At 49.0% G+C, this 19,253-nt stretch overlaps 1 protein-coding gene across 1 annotated transcript in view; it reads left to right on the forward strand.

Annotated features, from left to right (window-relative positions):
- The window catches only part of LOC104009062 (tyrosine-protein phosphatase non-receptor type 11), a 58,379-nt gene that overhangs the window by 22,399 nt on the left and 16,727 nt on the right, over positions 1-19,253 (forward strand). Inside the window, exon 2 of the mRNA XM_087755467.1 lies at positions 13,320-13,442. Coding sequence (XP_087611593.1) covers positions 13,320-13,442 — 123 coding nt within the window. The remainder of the gene's footprint in view (positions 1-13,319; positions 13,443-19,253) is intronic.

Consider the following 19,253-nt stretch of genomic DNA (forward strand, 5'->3'; position numbering starts at 1 on the left):
CCGTCCTCCCTTTTAGACCTGCTGATCTTCCTCCATCTTTCCTGAAGCCAGGAGAGCTGTGTCTCTAAAGCTAGAGCTGAAAGATCCAAATAGAAACGCCATTGAAGCAGGTGTGTCACTAAATGAGTGTCAGAAATGGGGCAGCCTGTGGTGCCAAAGGCCCTTGCTGAACTGTCAGCAGGAAATCATCCTTGCTTTCCCGCAAACAGCTGAACATGGATGCAGAAAAGACGTGCTGACGGGCTGCTCTGCCTGCAGCGGCTGAGCTGCCGGTGTCCGTGTCCGTGGCTGTTGTGGGCTGGCTGTAGGAGGGCACTCAGCTGAGGTGCTTTGTGGCACAGCCTCCCGCCTGGCAAGTGCTTGTTCGGGTCAAAAGGAAAAAGATCAATGTGGCCATCTCTTATCTCCCTGCCGCCTCCCCGTCGCAAGGCTGTCATACTGGGTATCTAGTGAGAAGGGTACGAACATGATCTTTTGTCTGTAAAGTTCACCCAGGGCTTCCTTAACGCAGAGAGTGAAAACCACGTGCGGCCCACCATGAATAGAAGTATTCTCTACAAAGGGAAGGTCTGCATTTGCCGTTTCTTTATACTCTTCTGGCTTTTCTTCTGGAAATTGCTATTTTCAAGCTGTTGACCTGATTATTTAATAATCTCAGGCTTCCCCAGAGAGATAACAGGTGACCACGTGATTGCATTTTGACTCTTTGCATCTTAGATCATAGCCTTTTTAGAGACGTGAACTTGTACTCCCAGACTTTTCTTTTCCCCCAGCGCTGGTGCTCTGGCCTGGGTAGCGCAGAGCTGCTATCACAGAATGGGGTGGTCAGCGATGGAGACTGGGCTGAGGCAGCCATGGCGGAGCACAAAGATCACTGCGAGACGCCGTTGGCAGTCAGAAGATCAGCCCGCAAACTTTCAGTCCTTTTCAGGTTCTTTGAACCATGTGTTGTCCTTCCAGGCTGATCAGCCTTAATGGAAATTAGGCCCAGCTTGGAGGCTGCATTTAATAGGAGTGTGAAGCACCAGTCCTAGTCCTGGTCTCACTGGGTAAACTTCAGCAAGTCACGCTACTGCTGGCATCCACCGTCCTCTTCTTCCCAGGCTTCACGTTGTGAGATCCTGTTGCAGGGACTTTGAGAGCTTTCTGCAGTATCTGTCATGGCGGGGCTTTGCTCCTGATCATGGCTATGCTATAAAGGGAGTTAAGATGTAGAAAAGAAGTACCTTAACGTGCTGGAATGAAGGGCTTCTGTGCTTGCACTTGTCACTGCAGGCTTTGAACCTGAGGGCAGCTCAGAGAAGGACTTGACTGCACTTCTATCAGTCCAGACTGGGTCGTGGCTACACGGTAGCCAAGTTAGCGAAGGGGAATGTTGTTCCCGCACACAGCAGGAGCAGTGCTGTCTTGGATAGTGTAGCTGCTACATCTCTGAGGTTAAGTGGCCAGTCACTGGCTCCAGAGATGAAGGAGGGCCTACTGTAGCTGTGTGCTTTGGTTTGTATTAGTGAGATACGAGAAAAGAGTGGGGTCTATTTCTGAAGTGGAAAGAGGATCAGTCAAAATGCTAATTTTAACAGTTTCACATTAAAGCAGAGAAGCAGAGCGAACCCTTGCAGACTTTGCAAAGCAGAGAGTCTGGGACCGCAGAGAGATGCCAGGTCCTCTGGATGATGTGTTTGCCTGTGCATCCATCCCAGGCAGAGGAACTGATGCATGGCCTTAACTGGCTGCTATTTAAGTGACAGGAGTTTTTCGTGGTATTTGTCCTTGGAGTGATTTCTCTCTGTTCTGATGTCAGCCAGATTTAACAAGCTATCTAGTTTCTTAGGCAAAATCATTGCTTTAGGCACCTAACCAACTTGAAACCCTTCGCTAAGAGACTGTGACAGATCATGACTGTGTTGCTGCTGTTAGGAGGTGGGGGAGATGGGGCGGATGGCTCAGAAGGTGAATGAATGGGACAGTGCGTGAAAAGAGGAAGACGTGCCAATGGCAAGCATGGACTAGAATAACTTAGATAAAGGGCCTGAATCATAGGGAGCAGATGAGTGTAGAATCTTGCATGTGTCAAGGAGATAGGACAGATGTGAATTTATATTAATTAACAATTAATGCCAGCTGAGGCTCCAGAGCCAGTAAATGGAAACTGTCTGCACCAGCTCCCTGCCAGGAGGGTGTTGCCTGCTCCTATTTGTGTAAGGCCTGCAGGAAAGAGCTCCTGGGGTGCTTTTACTGCCCTCTCTGGGTTTTGTGTGTGTACTCTCCTCTTCCAGTTTCAGCAAAAGCCACCCCCTGCCCCAGGATGGCAGCTGTGGGTCTGTCCAGCCACCTTCCTCAGGTCTCCAGGGGCAGGACTGAAATTGGAATTAAATGACAAAGTCATAAATCTGATCTTACCCACGTAGTCAGAGGCCACTGCTAATCCCTAGCTAAAACCAGTTTCTTTGAAACCACTCTGCCCAGTGCACTATCTTGCAAGCGACACCTATGCAAAAGCTTTTCTGAAGAGCTGGGTATGAAATTATTTCTGACTGTAGCATTTGAGTTTGAAACCAAAACGTGGGTGGTGAATTAAAACCCCTTTTTGAATGTGACATAGAGGAGCATTAGGTACGCTGCTGCTCTGCAGCTCGAAGCAGCTCTGCCTTGCCTTTCGTGAAGGTCATCATCTAATAGGCAGAGATGTAGGCTGAGGTTTCCATTGCTGCAGCCAAAGCTGTTTCACACCCACTCTGCACAAGCATCAGTGGCGTATCCTGCAGAAGGGCAGTGGGCTGGGGCTGGTCTCACGAAGGACTGGCCCAGAGACTGCTGAATGAAATGGAAAAGTTGCCCCTGCCTTGATATCGAGCTCTGACGTGTTAGCTGGCTTGAAAAGCTGCCGGGAAGGCAGCGAATGCTAGGAAGAGAATGTGGTTTTCCAGAGACACGGAGAGGAGGGCTTCCTCTGGGGGTTAGGGCTTGCTATCTAAACTGCCGCGGTGGTGTGAGCAGTTCCTACAGCAGTTTCAGCGGTGCAGCAAAGCATCAAGACTGAGCGGTGCCAGTCATCCTTCACGGCAGCGTTGGCAGCTGTTGCAAACAGCACCAGGGGCTTCGGTGGGCCTTGCCAGTGGGCTAGCAGCCTGGGCTCTGGTATGCAGAACCAGGACTCTGGTATGCATGACCAGGGCTCTGGGCTTTGTGTCTCTGGCTCTCCTGCTGCTTTGCTGGGCCTGGGTGAGACCGTCTCTGACCTGAGCCTGGCAGAAGAGTTCTGCAGGACCCCGCTGTGCGTAATGTGCACAGTCAGGCTAATCGGCACCCCAAAGCTGGCTGTGCCCGCTGCCGTCAGGTCACCGAGCCTCTGCCGGACTGCTTTGCCTCGTCTCTTCTCTCCGACATAGTGTCTGCATTGTTCTGGTTGTGTTTTCTCTGGGGAAGTCCCTCCGTGCGCACACATTCACTAACCACGTGCCTTGAAATTGAACGGGGGAAAACTCTGCTGAGCAAAACCCCGGCTCTTTTCACAGGGTGTCAGTGGAAACCTGGCCTTTCTCAAGGAGGTGGGGCTGGTGGTTGGAAATGTGCGTGCATCCTCAGCCTAGGCTGGCTGTTGCACACAAAGGGGGCTGCTAGCATCAGCTCTTTCTTGCGGTATCTAAATCCCATGGGGCACATCAGCTGGTTAAAAGAGAAGTCTACAAAACCCTGTGAATAGCTACAGAGTTCGCCTGCAAAAACTACCAATCTGCTTCTCCTGAAATGAGAGCTTGACTTGTGCTTTGCAGCAGAAGAGGGTCTCTGGTCTCTTCCAACCCAGCACGCCTTTTCATCCTTGCTGTTTAATATTGTTCTCTTTTCACCTGTTCAACCATTGTCCAGCTACGGGGTAGGGGTGGCGGTAGCTGGTTACTCATGCCAAAAGCATAGCAGGGTTTTATCCTGCTTACCTGCTCCTGTACAATTACTCCGAGATCCTGTGTTATTTTTATTGAAGGGCTCGTCAAGAACCAGGAGACCTCAATGGCACACGAAGTCTGGGTTGTGCTGCATGACCCAGGCTTCTGTGTCCCTCTGTCCCAGATTTATCCCTGGAGTCTTTCTTTGGGTGTCAAAACCTGTTGGCAAAGGGGCATGGAGCGGCTTGAAGGCGCTCTGCCCTGCCTGCGTGAGTGACCGGGGGAGGCTGTCGGAGGCTGGAGGCACCATCCTCCAAGAGCAAACCCTCCAAGTTCAGGGTCAGGGCCATCTGCTCTTTGCTATTGCTTATGCTGTTCCTTGTCTTTAAGTGTTGGAGTAAACAGCACTGCCTGTGGGAACAGGCCAGACTGTCTGCACAAACACCTTGTTTGCTTTGAGTTGGCTGTTTGTGCTAGCGGTGAGAACTTGGTTTGCGCAAAAGTTGGACTCTTTAAATGAGCCAAAGGATGTTAGACATCTAGATTCTACTGGAATTTGGTGAAAATAAGGTGTGTACCTTCTCAGAGAAAGCAGTTAACCATTCTCACCGGAGCGTGAGATCCAGGATTGATTAGGAAAATGCCCTGTAAAATATATAGGGGAGGAAGCAAGCTGGTTTCTATAGAAGTGACTGTTGCACCCCAGAGAATGCAACACAGACTTCTGTACCTGCTATGGAAATGGGTATGCTGATTCAGAAATGTAGTAAGGATTTTTTTGTTTGTTTTAAAGTTGTTTACAGAAGTCTTAGGGGATATTAGATGATGTGCACTGGCACGGTTAGCTGTCATAATGCTAATTGCTTTAGGAAAATGAAAATATTTACCTGTATGTAGAACTGAATATATTTGCAGGGTATATTTATTTAATACACTCCCTTGAGGCTATGCTTGGTATAATGAGTCTTTTGATGGGATTTGAATTGAACCAGACTAGAACCAACAAAGGAGGCTATTGCGGCTCAGTCAGGTTTGAGAAATGCTTTATATGCAGCCATGCCTGTGTAGAACAGCTTTCAATGAAGATGTGAACGCTAATAATTCAGTATGGAAACATCTTGAAACCAACAGCAGCCTTGCTGTATAGTAAATGCGCAGTTTGCTAAATTAAGCCTTCATGTCACGGGGCCAGCATGTCCTCTCCTCAACTCACGTGGAATCGCTTATTTCCGTCTTTTGAGGAAAGTTTGTCCTTCTCCCCTGCCCCCTGAAGGTCTGGGAAATGCCATGCCCTGGTATGCAAGCACCTTGCTGTGGATTTTTGCCGAGGGCCAATGTTTTGGCACCTTGCTTAGCGCCCTGCCGCAGGCGGGTCTGTGGCCAGAGCACCCTGTGGTGCGCTGCTGCTGGACCTGCTGCAGAACGGAGCACCTTTCCTGGAGTCTCTGCTCCTATCAAGCAAGTATCGGAACATCTGTGTTTTCAGCCCTGGTGGATCCAGAGAAAAGCTTGGACAAGGTGACCCTGAGTGTCTTTGAACGAGGAGAAGCCTTGCTTTTACGGTTTTATACGTCAGCTCCACACTCCAAATCGAACTGCTTTTTTCAATGCTTGAAGTTGGCACTGCTGCCACTTGGGATGCTTTCTGTTTTGCATGGGGTCCTGAGCGGTTTCTAGAAGGTCTGATCTTCCTTTTGCAGCCTGAGGGGTTTATAAACTGCAGAGCTGCTGGCAGCCTGTGGTCCGCAAAGGATTTCTCGCAGTCCAGGCTCCCTTGTTCAGCTTGACCTCGGGTGGTCTGAGAGGCACAGCCTGCTCACACAAGCAAGTTTCCGCTGCTCTTCAGAGAGCTGCAGTGCAGTAGCGGCTTCCTACCCTGAATCATAGCAGCAAAAAGCCCTAAACATGCAAGTGAGGAATGCCTTTTTCATACCTCTTGGAAACCGGTGAGTGTGCCAGGTATTGGTCTCTTCAGCAGGGAGCATTTCTCTGACAAAGGGGTCTAAATATTACTGTTAGCTCTGGGTCTCCTCCTTTAACCTGGTACCTTGGCCAAGTTGCCCAGCAGCTCAGAGGCCAAAGTGGCCTTGCCGAGTGTGTGGGCATGATATTCCCCAACCACAGGCAAGCTGTAGAGAGCAAACCATGCTGTGTGGAGCCTTGCTGTTCCCAGAGGCAGCAGGGGCTGAGTCCCAGTCTAAGTAAATCTTCCTCAAAAAAAAGAGCTGCTTCTCTGTTCTCCAAGCCAGGATCCTGACGCATGGATGTTCCTCCTCCTCCATACCAGAGGTCTCTCGCAGGAATAGGACAGCAGCGTTCACTCAGCCCAGAAGTTGGCACCTACTAGTCCCATTCTAAGGGTTAATAACCTTACAGAGAGTGAATTGCTTCTGTGACTGTCCCAGCTTCGCTTCTGCTTCAACTATGTTGTGAGAGCGCAAGAGGTATGTGCCCTTCGCTGTTCAGCACTGAGAGTCTCTGTTGTGTGCAAACACAAACTGATGGGTCTTTATATTCCCTTTAAATGGGTAATAAGTGTCTGGATCCTTGAAGCAGCTCTGGAGATTTCTTCCTATTTGCTGAATAGGAAACTTAGTCTTGCAAAGCACTGTGTTGCCCCAAGTTATGGCTGCTCTCACAAGTCAGCCTCCTCGTTTCTTTGCTGGAAGAGGCTTCAGTTGTTTATTTGCTTGGCTGCCTCCAAGGGCAGGGTCCGCATCCTGCCCTTCCTTCGCTGCGGTGGGAGGCAGGGTGTCTCTGGCTGTGGAACCGGGGGGGTTCGTCTGTCCTGTATCGACAGCATCTGCTGTGAACGCTGACCTTTGCTCCTGGTGAGTGTCGAGAGGCTGTAGCATAGCAGAAGGGAAGTCTGGTGAGCGTTGGTCCCCTCCTCCCTCTTTTCCAGTTTCTTGAACCACCTCAGCTTGCTGGGTTGGAGTTTGTGTTGAACCAAACCGTGCTAACCACACACGAAGTGCGTAGGCGTTGTCTCTTGAGCCACATTTGCTTTGATCCTCTCCAAGCCTAACAAAAATAAGTTTTTTACCGTTACAAATGCTCCAAATTCTCCTCCTGACATCGGGCTCAAGTGGCCTTCAAACCCAGGCACTAGGGGGGCTGCAACAGATGTGCCCTTGGTGCTGCCTTCTCTGGGGGTGCCCCAAAATAAGGGCAGTGAAACCCTGGGCACGTGCTGTTCCCAAGCCCTGGGGCAATTGCTTTCAAGTCTTCAGTGGTGACTCTGGCTTTCATGCGTGCAGCATTCTGGGGCAGGGATCCTGGGTCTGCTCGGAGGGGTGTGGGTCTGGGAGTCTCAGCAGCCAAGATGCACGTTGTACCTTCTTTGAGCTGTGTGAGAGAAGGGGAAAAGGCAAGGTGGTGATCTGGAATAACTTGCTTCCATCTCCTTTGGGACTTCACTTAGGAACTTCATTGCTTACCTATAGGTTAAAGGATCTTAGGCCCCAGCAGCTCTGTAAGTGGTAGCTGGGAGCTGTATCCCTCTGTGATACCGCAGACAGGCATTTTCATCTGCTGGTGGATTGGGATGCTGGCACCCTGCTTCCCTGATGCCACGTTCAGTGGCCTCTGAATCATTTCAGCAGTATCATTTCAGGTATGGTGCTTCTTATCCGTGGGATGTTTGCTGGAGCTGTTTAGAATACCGGGATTCCCAGCCAGGCTTTTAAAAATGCCTTGTTTTATAGATTTCTGAGGGTGTAACGGTGCTGTTCAACTATTTGTTCTCTTTTATCCCCAGACAGGGGCACAAGGATGCATTCCAGCAGAAAAAAAAAAGCATTCCTGCTCATGTTAGGGAGGAAATGAGTAACACTGTATGGAAAAGACAACTCTTCAGTAATTAAAGAGAAATTATTTGATAATTCTTAACATAGGGAAAGGTTTCTTTTTCCAGAGCTTCTGCTGGAACGTTGTTCCCACCCAAGGGCCTGTTTTGAAGCCAGAGGTCCCTGTATCTGATTTACCTTGGCCTGGGGAGCTGTGCCACCACCATTGCTTATCTTGGTGCCCACGGGGTCAGGGAGGGTCTGTAGCCGTTGCATCAGTCAGCGTTTATTGTAGTGCATGGGTGGGGGACGGCTGGCATCTACCTCAGGTTTGCCCTTTTTTGTGTAAGCGGGTAAATCCCAGCTGGAAAAACCGATCTGCCTTTGTCTGCCCTGTGCCCAGATTTGCTCGTGCTGGCCACCGAGCGCTCGAGTGGGGCCGTGCGTGCACAAGGCTTCGGGGGGGGCTGTTCGGCAAGGGCCGGCCGCAGGGGTGCGGGAGCTGGCAAAGAGCTGGTGCCGCGTGAGGAGCGAAGAGCTGGAGCTGGTGTTCTGAGGGGCTCCCCTGATGTGGTTTAACACAGCACTATACCAGCTACTAGGAAGAAAATTAACTCTGTCTCAGCCGAAACAAGGACATCCCCGCAAGGAAAGTGGTGTTAAGGGCACGCCACATCAGTGACTACCACCCCCACGGCACCCTCTGTCATGCCAGCTTTCTCATGATGGGTTTTCTGGTGTTCTCATGGCTGTCGGCCCTTTCTGCTTCTGAACGTGCCGTGCTCTGGTCAGCCTGGCCTGAGCCCTACGCAGAGCCCTCTCCCACCATGCGGGGTCGGTTCCCCTTCTGCCCGAATCCTACCCCTGTCCCTCCCGCAGCCCAGGCAATGCCTTTCTGTTAGGCTGCGCTGGGGACTGAGCACTGCATGCAAGCCTCTCCATTTTCTTTCTGTGTATTTTAATAAATTTCTTCGTGTAGCTTTGGTTGTTGCCTTTGGTTCCTGAAAGGCACTTGCGGGTGGCTTTTTAATCGAAGTTTGATTTTAGATGGATTGAATGATGGAAGGGAAATGCATTTCTCTGCAGGAAAGCCTGGAGTAGACAGTATGTATTTACTTGTAGCGGTAGAGATGAAAAGTTGTTGGATCCCCACTCTTATTTGAAGCAATTCTTTAGGGGTGACTCAGTTCTGCAAAAAGCACTAACAACCCAGCGGTTGCCTGAATGACCAACTGCACAATAATGCTTGTCATTTGCTGACATCGAAACAGCGGTGTGATATTAATAATGCCTTTTCCCCCCCCCCCCCCCATGCTGGCGATCTAGTTTGGATCTTCTTTATTTGTCTTCCTTCTCAAAATATTGCAGATCTTCCTCTGAACAATCTGTGAGTCCAAAAGGTCCGACTGGAAGCCCGGAGCTCACCTGCAAGTGAGCGGTGCTTGCTCCCCAAAACGCAGGGCTGGAGCTGGCAGTCTGTGGGACCATCTAAGGCTGTTTGCAGGCTTTAGTATTGCCATTTAGTGAGAGATGCGTGGGTTGGTGCTTTCTTCTTGTCGGCTCTGTTGTGGGTTGGTTTTGCTTACCAACAAATGTACTCCAGTAAATACAGTAATGAAAAACAACTCTAAAGATGCTTTCTGCAAGTACAGCTTACTCCAGGTCAGGGGGAAAACAAGCTGTGTTGGTAAAAGCACCTGGGGCTCTGTAGTGGCCGTGGTGGTTGTGCCTTCACCCCCAGGACGAAGCAGCAGAGAGCTTTAGAGCAGGCAGGCTCTTGGCGTACACTGAGTAGGATGGGGCGACCTTCACGAGCCAAAGAGCCTCAAGTTCAGTTTTGCCTGGTTTTGCTGCTGTTTGTTTATTCTGCTGTTTGCAGGAACAGGGAGTGAGCTGGGACCTGGAAATAAGTGTGCCAGAATGTCCTGTGAGCAGGAGAGGTGGGCTTTGAGTCCTTCGTAGCTCTCTGAGCTGGGTGGGGGGCTGAGGATGTGCACTGCAACAAACCTTGTGGGTTTTTGGCAAATCCCCACATAATCCAGGCAGAAAAGCCTCCGGGGAGCAAGTGCTCAATTTCAGGACTGGAATTCCCTAATGGAGATGAAAATACCCCTTTCATGCCACAGGCCTGGGGTGTCTTCGCTGGCTCAAGAAGGTGGTGTGTGCAAGGCAGAGCCAAGCAATGCATTCCCACTCATACACAGCCCTCCAAAGACGAGCTGTGCAAGGTTTTCTTTGTTCTGGAAATCCATGGGAGAGGTGTCTATGCTTGCAGAGGGCTTTTTCCCTTTTTTTTTTTTTTTCTTTCTTCTTTTTTTTGCTGCTGAATTTGGAAAGTGCCTTTCCTCCCTCTTCTGTTTGTGAGGGCTGCAAAGGTTTTCTCAGCTCATTGTTTATGCTTCCTGCAAGCTAAATAACAAGCAGGCTGTGTATGCGTGTATGAATTGGTTCCTGCCCAAGTGGTGGGAGTCATTAAGGGAAAGGGCATTTAGCTTTCTGTTTAGTGACACAAAGACAACATCAAAGGTGACAGAGCTCCACAGTTGCCCCCAATATACTCCATCCCTCTCTCTTGTTACACAGTGCTGTCCTGCTCTTGAGTGTTTGCAGAGAGTTTGTAAGTGGGCCCTGCTATTCCCTCTCAGTATTTCACTGAGAAAAAGATGCTGAAAAGGGACTGATGCGAATCGATTTTGTAGCTGTGGTCAACAGCTGCTGGGGTGGAAAAGGAAAAGGGCTATGGTCCTCCCTTCCCAAGCACTCATCAAGTATTTCCATGGGAGCCCTGAGTGACGGGGGGACGAGGGGAGTGTTGGGTGTGTGGCTCCTGCTGTCAGGGCAGCCTTTGAGGAGCGGGCACCCCGGGGAGGACGCTGCCGACACACTGACCGGGATATTAGATAGATATTAGATATAGATAGTATTATATTATCTTTATATTAGATATTATATTATAGATATATAATAGATATATAGTAATCTAGATATATTATTGTATCATATAATGATACAATATAATATATTATATTACCTATACTATATATAGATAGATATTATTATATTATATAATATATAATATTTTTTTATATATATATATATATATATATATATATCCCGGTCTAATATCTATAATAGAACCAGTGCATGCTCGCAGCTATGGGTACGTGCCTATGAGAGCTCTCATCCCACTGTTTTACCAGAGATGTTTCCTTAGGTTTTCCCTACTGTGTTCTGGCTAACAACATTGTGCTGGCTTTATTGCCATTAGGCATTCAGTGGAAACGTTATGTGTGGCCTTTGGCAGCTTTGCGCTGTCCCTGAGCTCCATTAAGCTCCATTAGAGGCAGTCGTCCCTATGCCAGTAGCAGTTTTGTGGCACAGTTAAGTGCTGGCCCTGCAGATGGAGGATTTATGAAAGGGTGTCACTCTTGTGATGTCAGGAATACAGGGCTTGGAAATGCTGGGATTCCTGTTTACCATCTGTTTCCATGGCCCTTCCCTAATAGACCTCTCCTCCTCCAGAATTCAAGGATCTTTAATCAAAACTGTTTGGCTTGTGGTGGGAGGGAGGAAATCCCAAATTGTGGAGGAGGTGGTGACATTTCTTGACCTTTTCTATGTGTATATCTCAGAGACAAACACATTCTAATGAGTGTGCATGTGCTTATGTTTGTAGGTTTAGTCTTTGGGTGTATTTCCTCACGCAGGCACTCAGCGAGATGCTAGGTCACGCATTCCTCTGCAACAATCGAGACAGATAAACTTGCAAAGCCTTTGGGGGGACAGTGTGTTAGCTAATCTGATCCACAGGCAGCTGCGTACAAGAAACTGGCTTACTAAATGTTTCCAGATACGCTCCTCTTGAGAACCCGCATTTCACTTTGCTTGGAAAACGAAGTGTTGCAGTTTTGAGTCGTTTGGTTCAGAACGGTGCCGCAGACCTGCCCGCCTGAGCGGGAACCTTACGGCATCGTCCTTGACTCTGAAGGGAGTTTTGAGTGTGCAGCCTGTTCTCTTGCAGTTGGTGCTGCCCAGAAACGCTCAGTAAGCTGGCTTTGTTATCAGACAGCGTTAGTTGTGGCTCATCTTCTCCTCTTTGCTCATGAAAAATATTACAGCAGTCCCATGCAGAAATGTCTGCTGGAGCATGATCTGAAACTGAGCAATACTTTCAGAATTGAGTGGCTCACAGTCTGGGGTGCTCTTTGTGGGACTTGTGAGATTACTCAAAAGAGCCTGGCATTTAGAAAGTGGATTTTCAGTAGCTTCTGAAAAATGGAGACATAAAACTGGTGCCACATGGGAAATCATTGGTCTAGTGTGCATATTTCATACACATTAAAGACGGGGGAAACACCAGTTCTTACGATTCCATCAAGAACACTTGATTAAGACTGATAGCATCAGAAATGAGGTCAGTAGATGGTTTGATGACGCTTAAAATACAAAGACTACATGAAAGTAGCACACAATATGATGAAACATTTTTCCCCTTAGGGTGAGCTGTCTCTCTTTTCCTTTTCTCGTACGGCCTGTGAGGTATGGACACCAACTGCACTGTTGCTTTCCAGCAGCGTGCAAAGCAGCGTTGCCGTTGCTGCTGCTTCCCTGGCTATGCAGCGGTCCTGCGCGGAGAACTTTGCCTTTGACACAGCAGTTGTGTGGTTTGGGTCATCTTCCTCTCTGCTCCTGGGAAAGGTGGCTGCAGCACCACAGCTTCAGCTGTGACTCCTTGGAGTTAAAAAGCAGCTGCTTCACCTTACGTTGAAGAGTCAAAGCTGCCTTAGCTAGGGCTGGAGCAGACTGGCTATTTTCTGTGGACTGGGCGAAGAGGGAGATCCTGGAACACGCACTTGCCACTGTGTTTGCACCAACACTTAAGAAATCCTCTCAGTAGCATAAGGACTCATCACTGCTGCAGTGTATTGCAGACCAGAGCGTGCCTTTCCTTCCCGGACAGTCTCGAAGGAAAGCCTTTCTTCTCTCCACCTCTGAGCATCCCTTCTTCATAACAGACTGTAAGTGGGAGAGACGAAGGCCTGAGGCTTGTGTTCTTGCTGGGGAGAACAAGAGGTTTAGTGCTCTTGATATTGGAGCTTTTTCTGGTTTTTCTCTCACGAAGCATGCCGGGAAGCCCTTACAGAAATGCTTAAGTGCCCTCAGGGATGCGGGTCTTTTCTTGGGTTCATTTGCCAACAACATGACAGCTCAGAGGGCACGAGCTTGGTAAGTGCTGGGTGGGAAGCAGCCAGCCAGGATCAGACCTGGAGCCAGAAAAGTCAAAACTGTTTTCTCAGCCCGTGGTTTATCCAGAGAGGGAATCTCCTGTCTGCTGCAGCAAGCACGCAGGGCTCTTGCTTTTGCCTGAGCGTAGGGAGAGGAGGACAAAGTCCTTTGGCAAAGAGACCTCTCTTGATGGATGTCTGAGAAGACTTTCTCCGTGGTCCCGTCTGAACGGAGGGCTTTCCTGCGTGAAAGCTGTTCCTGCGACGCGGTGGGGTGGAAGGCGGGTGTGCTGCTCGATAGGATCGGGGCTCTGCCTGCCTCGCAGGTGGGAAGGTAGTGTCTGCCCCTCGGGCAGCAGGGAAGGCAGTCGGGGCCGGCTGGGGCTCATTACCGTTTCACATGTCACATTTGCACTTTGCAGGTGGTTTCATCCCAACATCAGCGGAATTGAGGCAGAGAAGCTGCTCCTGACCAGGGGTGTCCATGGCAGCTTTCTGGCTCGACCCAGTAAGAGCAACCCAGGAGACTTCACTCTCTCCGTCAGGTAAGCAGACAGCAGCAGAGGAGGACTGGAGGAAGGGGCTGTCTCGAACTCCCCAGCACACCCTGCTCCGACTAACGTGTGTGCAAGGGGAGAGGCGTAGCCCAGAGATGCCCTCTCTGCGGCACCACTGGAAGTTAAAGGGTCGCTGAACTCTCCCCATCGCTGCAGAGGCTGTGCTAAAAGCCACACACTGCTTTCCCCCGGGTTGTTCATCCCTGTGGGTTTCACATGCCCCTGTCCTACCAGGGTTGGCGCTCTGCTTGTGGCATGTGTTTCTGGAGCTGTTGTTGCCAGAGGAAGGAAGATAACAAGCCCACTTATGTTTCTGGGGAGAGCATGTTCAATCCCAGCAGGGATGAATCATCTCGCTCCAATTTCAAAGGAATTTAATGGAGCTGCCTTTGGGAGAGACTTGTTTTCTGTGTTTGTAAGGGATCCCAGGAGCACCCCCATAAGAGAGGGAGCTTGCTGACCAGGCTCGCAGGCTGTGTTCCCAGACAGCATCGTGTGCATCACCTTTAAAGTGCTCTTGTGTTCTTTGGGACCCAGGCAATTGCAGAAAGGAAAGCTGCAGTTTTGCTGCTGGTCTTTGTGAATGTAGTCCCTTATGAAGCGGTGGAGCAGATGCACTGGGTAGAACTCTCTGGAGGTGAAATAAAGGGAAGAGGCAAAGAGTAACGTTGACCCAATGAGGCCCTGAGATAAAAGGAGCAGGTTGTGGGTTCTAGGCGTGAACCTTCCATGAGCGCCATCCAGCTGGTGCCTTGCAGGGAAATAGCTCAGCAAAGGTTTCTCCAGGCACTTGTAATGCAGACGTCTCTTTTGTGGTGGCTTCTGTTTAAATTTAAACAACCCTCATTTTGTTTAGGAAACTCCAGTGAGTTTATAAACCCTTTGACCAACAGTGTGTTTAGAGAAACTTTGTGCAAGGACAGGGACAGAGCATTTCCACCTGGCAGGGCACTGCCATCGAGCGGGATGTCAGCAACGCCAGCGCGGTCTCAGCCTCGGTCGCACCCTGCTCCCCCCGTGGCCAGGTGCTGCCAGAGCTGCTGGCGTGGCAATGCCGACTGGCTCCGGAGACACTTTACCCTCTCCTTGTTGCCTTAACCGCTCAGATAAAACCCTTCTTGGCCTTATTTCTTCCCCCCTTGCAATTGTTGCTGGACTTGAACCTGCACTCCACTCTGCCAAGTGCAATCATTTCGCAGGTTGGCAAGCGGGAGGGTTTGCAGCTGCCTTATTTTTTAAATGCTTCCTTTTGTGTTGGAGAACACAACCCAGCAGTCTGACCCTTTGCCTCTCCGATGGCTCTGACCGACCGCAGCTCCTCACGCTACAGAGCAGCACAGCCGAAGGGCAGAAGCCCGGCTTTTGCTGTGTGTTGGCTGGGTGGGGAGGGTCTGGATCTGCCTTCACGAGCTCCCCGGTAATCTTGCAGTCAGAAGTGGCTGTGAATTAACGAGAGAGGTAGGAAGTGCTTCTAATTAGAATGGAAAATAAACTCAGGCGCAGAGAGCTGCCTTGAGCAAGCTGTGACAGCAAGGGACTACATGTAAAATGGGGGGTTATCGTTGTGTGAGCTTGCTGTCTCTTTTCGTGTAATTTTGTGAGTCAGGGTGTTGTCTGATCGTAAAGTGAAGTACCGACAGCACCTGCTTAGCCAGGCAGTGTGCAAGCAGATGCAGGCTATGGCTGTGCAACTGTGTCCTGATGTGGAAAGATAGATACCCACCAAGCAGCATAATTACCCTGAAACAGCAGGGTAAATTGCTTTGCCAGGAGAGCCAGTTCCCACGCCTGCATTACTGCACTCGCGCCTTGTGCTGTGCAGTCAGTCCACAAGTTTGCACAGTTTTCTTCCCTGAGCTCTGTCCCTGTGCCTCAGCCAAAGGCCACGTGTGTTTCTGCTGTTGGGTTTGCTGCCTTCCACCTGTGCTGGTCCAGTGCCTCCCCTCTTCCAGCTGTGGCACACGTTGAGACCGAGTGGATAAAAGCTTGGCCTCCCGTGGAACAGCTACGGCTGGCTAGGAAGTCCCAGAGCAGTTTTATTCTTGCTATTATTTCTTTACTCCCTTCTGCTTTCTCTGTGGCAGAAAGCAGAGAGGGGGGAGGAGGGGAATGTCAGGGTGTTGGAGGGGGTTTGGACCACTTCCTACTGCAGGGAGACCTTTATATCGCAGTAAATGTTTAATAACGGTATTGTTTTGGCCATAAGATCGAGCCAATTAATGCCCTTAATGCATGAGCGGTGCCCTGCAGTAATGAGATGCAAGTTAAGAGTAGAGCAATACAGCATGCCTTAATATCATAGTATTGAACAATACCACCACAACCCACTGACGGATAGTAACTCAGTGGAAAGTCTGACCAACTCCCACAGTTCTGCATTAACCAAAGCTGTGACACATCATACCATGTTTCCAGGAAAGCACATTAAACATGACACACAAGCTTAGAGAAACCGTGTTGAGCTTTGAGGCATCACGAATTGAAGACAAGGAAAGAAAGAATTATTTCATTGACTCATTTCACCTGCAGGTTCTTGCTCCTTCCTGGCTCATCCCGTCTCTACTCCATGACTTGAAGCAAGGGTTGTCCTGTAGTCTTGGGTATGGAAAATTTGCTTGGACATGGTCATTGTTAGGTAGACCAGTTTTGCTTATACTTCATCTGAGCAATACGCTCTTTTCCCACTGATGATGGCCACAAAACATGTGCAGAAACGTTCTTGGGAATTAGAGCTGCAACACTGCATAGAGCACAGAATGAGTGGCTTTATGTGCTGTGAAAACTGAAGACTTGGGTGGCTGTCTTCCCCCTTTCCCTGTTAGATTACACGCGCACACAGATGGAACAATGTGTTATTATTCTCACCTAGAATTGTATCCTGACAGAGTTTGTTTGTTTGTTTTTTAATCTCTGAACTGGACAGGTCTATATTTTTTTTTTCCTTTCTGAGAAATAAAATGTTTTCAAAGGAAACAATACAGATATCTTTGAAAAAGTACCTAAAATAGAGGTGTCAGTGGGAGAAAGTACCCCACAATCAACACCTCTTCCTCCTTCTTTCAACCCCCCTTCAGCTTCTTCAAGGGTTTTTGAAAGCCAGTGCGGGGAAAGGCAGCTCCTCTTAATTATAGAGAGGATGTGGGCTGAAAAGAAAGCGGGCGATGGAGGTTTGGCTGACCAGACCACACACTGAGTGACCGTGTGCTGGTGTGTATCCAGATATGTGTCCCCGAAGACAGGCTAGGAAATAATATTGCAGAAGTTATGAGAAGGTTTCCATGAAACTCCGTGGTTGCTTTCCCTTTCTTTCTTTACCTCTGTGCACTCTTTCAGCCTTTACCATTACAGCAACAAGTCTTCACAGGGCTTTGTTTTTTCAGCTCCTAAGAGAGAGGCAAGCCACACGGAGAGGACATGGTATGGTTAATGAACAGATGATGTTTGTCCTGGTCTTAAAATAATAGAAAAAACTCTTTGAAAAATCCTCAGCTCTGAATCCAAACTGCTGGCAGCTTGTAATGGGCCAAACCTGGCTCCTTTCGTCAGCCCTTCCTCTTCTGAAACATACTCCTTCTTGGGACGTCTCCGCAGATAAGTTCAAGAGCTTGTTCCACCCAGAGGACCAGACACACCTGCCGTAGTCCAGGGCCAAGAGGGCTGTGTTTCTGAGAAGTCTTTGTTTGGCGTGCTGGTGGTACGTCAGTACTAGATACTGAATTTGAGATGAGCCAATAAATCCATTCTTTGGGCACTTCAGCAAATATGTGGAGCACATCACCAGGGAGGAAAGTGGTCTGGCAACTTCAGCTGAAGTGTAATGATGACGGAGAGTCATTCTGAGTAAGGCTGTAGTAACATCCGCCGCGTCTATACGTGAGCTGTCTCGTTTTGTTCCATGCATTGCTGCAGCACTGCTCCCTGCAGGTATTTTGGTGTTGCCTCAACCCAGACAATAAGACAGCTCTGTATCAGTGGGTCACTTAACGTGGGTGATGTTCCTCCTTGCAGGGGTTGGCTCCTGCGGGTTGTGAGTACTAGTGTTTGCCAAAGGTAATATGTCAGCACTCTGACACTTCGTGCTTTCTTTAGAGTGGCCCACAAAACCTGCGCTGAATAGGACTGTTTGGAGGAATGCCTCAGCTTCTGAGCCTGGAAGGGGCTGTAAACTGGAGCTGGGCTTGCAGGAGAGCTGTGGAAGCTGTTCTGGATGGTGGAGCAGAGCCTGCTAGTTAGGGGATTTTTGGAGGATGCCAGTAGAGTTTATTTGCCTGTTGCAGTTCTGATGAGTGGCTCTTACAAAAGCTTCCTTGCCTTTCTTGTATGCTGTGTCACATCTTGTTTCCTAGAGGACCTGGTACTGGGTTGGCTTTTGATATTGAGTCTTCCAAATTTTAATCGTGATTCTTAAGAAAACAGACTTCCTTTTGAAAGTGAGGGCTGCTGGGGGAGAAATATGGGTGGCCATGCAGGAAATGCCCCATGTTTCCAGCCTTCAGTGCTTGCCCCGATCTGCCAGAGCGTGTTTTCAGAAGACCAAGTATTTAGAATCGCTTCTGAAGAAAGTGAACAGCTTCTTACAGATTTGGCCAGGTCTGGATAAATAGCCTGAATGAAAGGAAAAGGCATGTTGAAAGTTTGCCTAAGTGGTGCTTGGCCTGTGGCCACCACAGTAATGCAAATGCCAAGATGGTTAAGAACCATCCGTTAGAGACCCCGTTAACCTGGTCCCTGCGTCACGTTTTATGGGAATGGATCTTATCCTCGTTCGTGGGATACAGTACAAAATGCTTCTGGGTAACAAAATCTTGTTAGAGCTACAGTCTCCCAGAGTGGTTTCCCTATTAACACTTCCATTGAGCATTCCTGTATTTAACTGGAGGGCTTTTGGTTGTTTTTTTTTTTTCTCCAAAAGGCGTGTACAAATACACTCTGAGTACAGGTTAAGACATGCAATTAAGGAGGATTTTATGTCCTATAGAATACGTACTCTGCGAAAAGGAGTAAGTCAGTACTACCAGTGTGTTACGCTGGTTGAGTTGCTGTCTGTAGACAATACAGATGCAGCACAGGAAGAAAGTTGGAGAAGAATGGATGGAGGCTTGAAAGAGGCTCTTTTCTAAAACAGTTGTCCTTGTGTCTCATCGTGATGGCACCTACGTATCTATTAAGGCCCTGTAATCCAGGCCTACACAAATACTTGGTGAGAGGTATGCCTGATTCTGCTTCTTCCAAGGTAGGCGAGCCAAGTAAAGGAAGCACTGTCTTCATGTTACGGCTAGGAAACAAAGGATGGGCCCAGAGCCTGAGAAGGCACTGAACATCAGATCATCAAATCTTGGCTAAGTGCTTTTGTCACAAGACCCTTCTTTCCTTAAGAAAGCACGTTCTCCTCTGACAACAATGTCTTACTTTTGTCCTGGAGTGGCTTGAATTTATTTGGAAGCACATCATTCAGTTAGAGATGTAATGCTAACGGATGGATCCCTTTGGCTGACTTGTTTGCTGCTGTTTACGAGCTTGGCAAGGCAGAGGAGTGTGTTGAAAGCCTCCTTTTGATGGCAGCCGGTTGGCAAATGGCTTCACATCCCTTCCCAGGGCAAAAGGTTGGGTCTCTCTGGAGCAGAAAGCACCTTCAGGAATGCAAAAAGCATAAATGCCCTATAGGGAAACAGTGGCAATGTGTGAGTTCACTGAGTACTTGGATGTCCTTGATCTCCTCCATGCACCTTCTGGAGCTCCTGACACCTTAAGTGAGCAGTAGGGCTCAGGCAGTCAGCTGGATTGCTTCTTCCTAGGAAT

The sequence above is a fragment of the Nipponia nippon genome, unplaced genomic scaffold, assembly GCF_047370975.1.
Source record: "Nipponia nippon isolate SJK-2023a ecotype South Korea unplaced genomic scaffold, ASM4737097v1 scaffold_19, whole genome shotgun sequence".
Lineage (NCBI taxonomy): Eukaryota > Metazoa > Chordata > Aves > Pelecaniformes > Threskiornithidae > Nipponia > Nipponia nippon.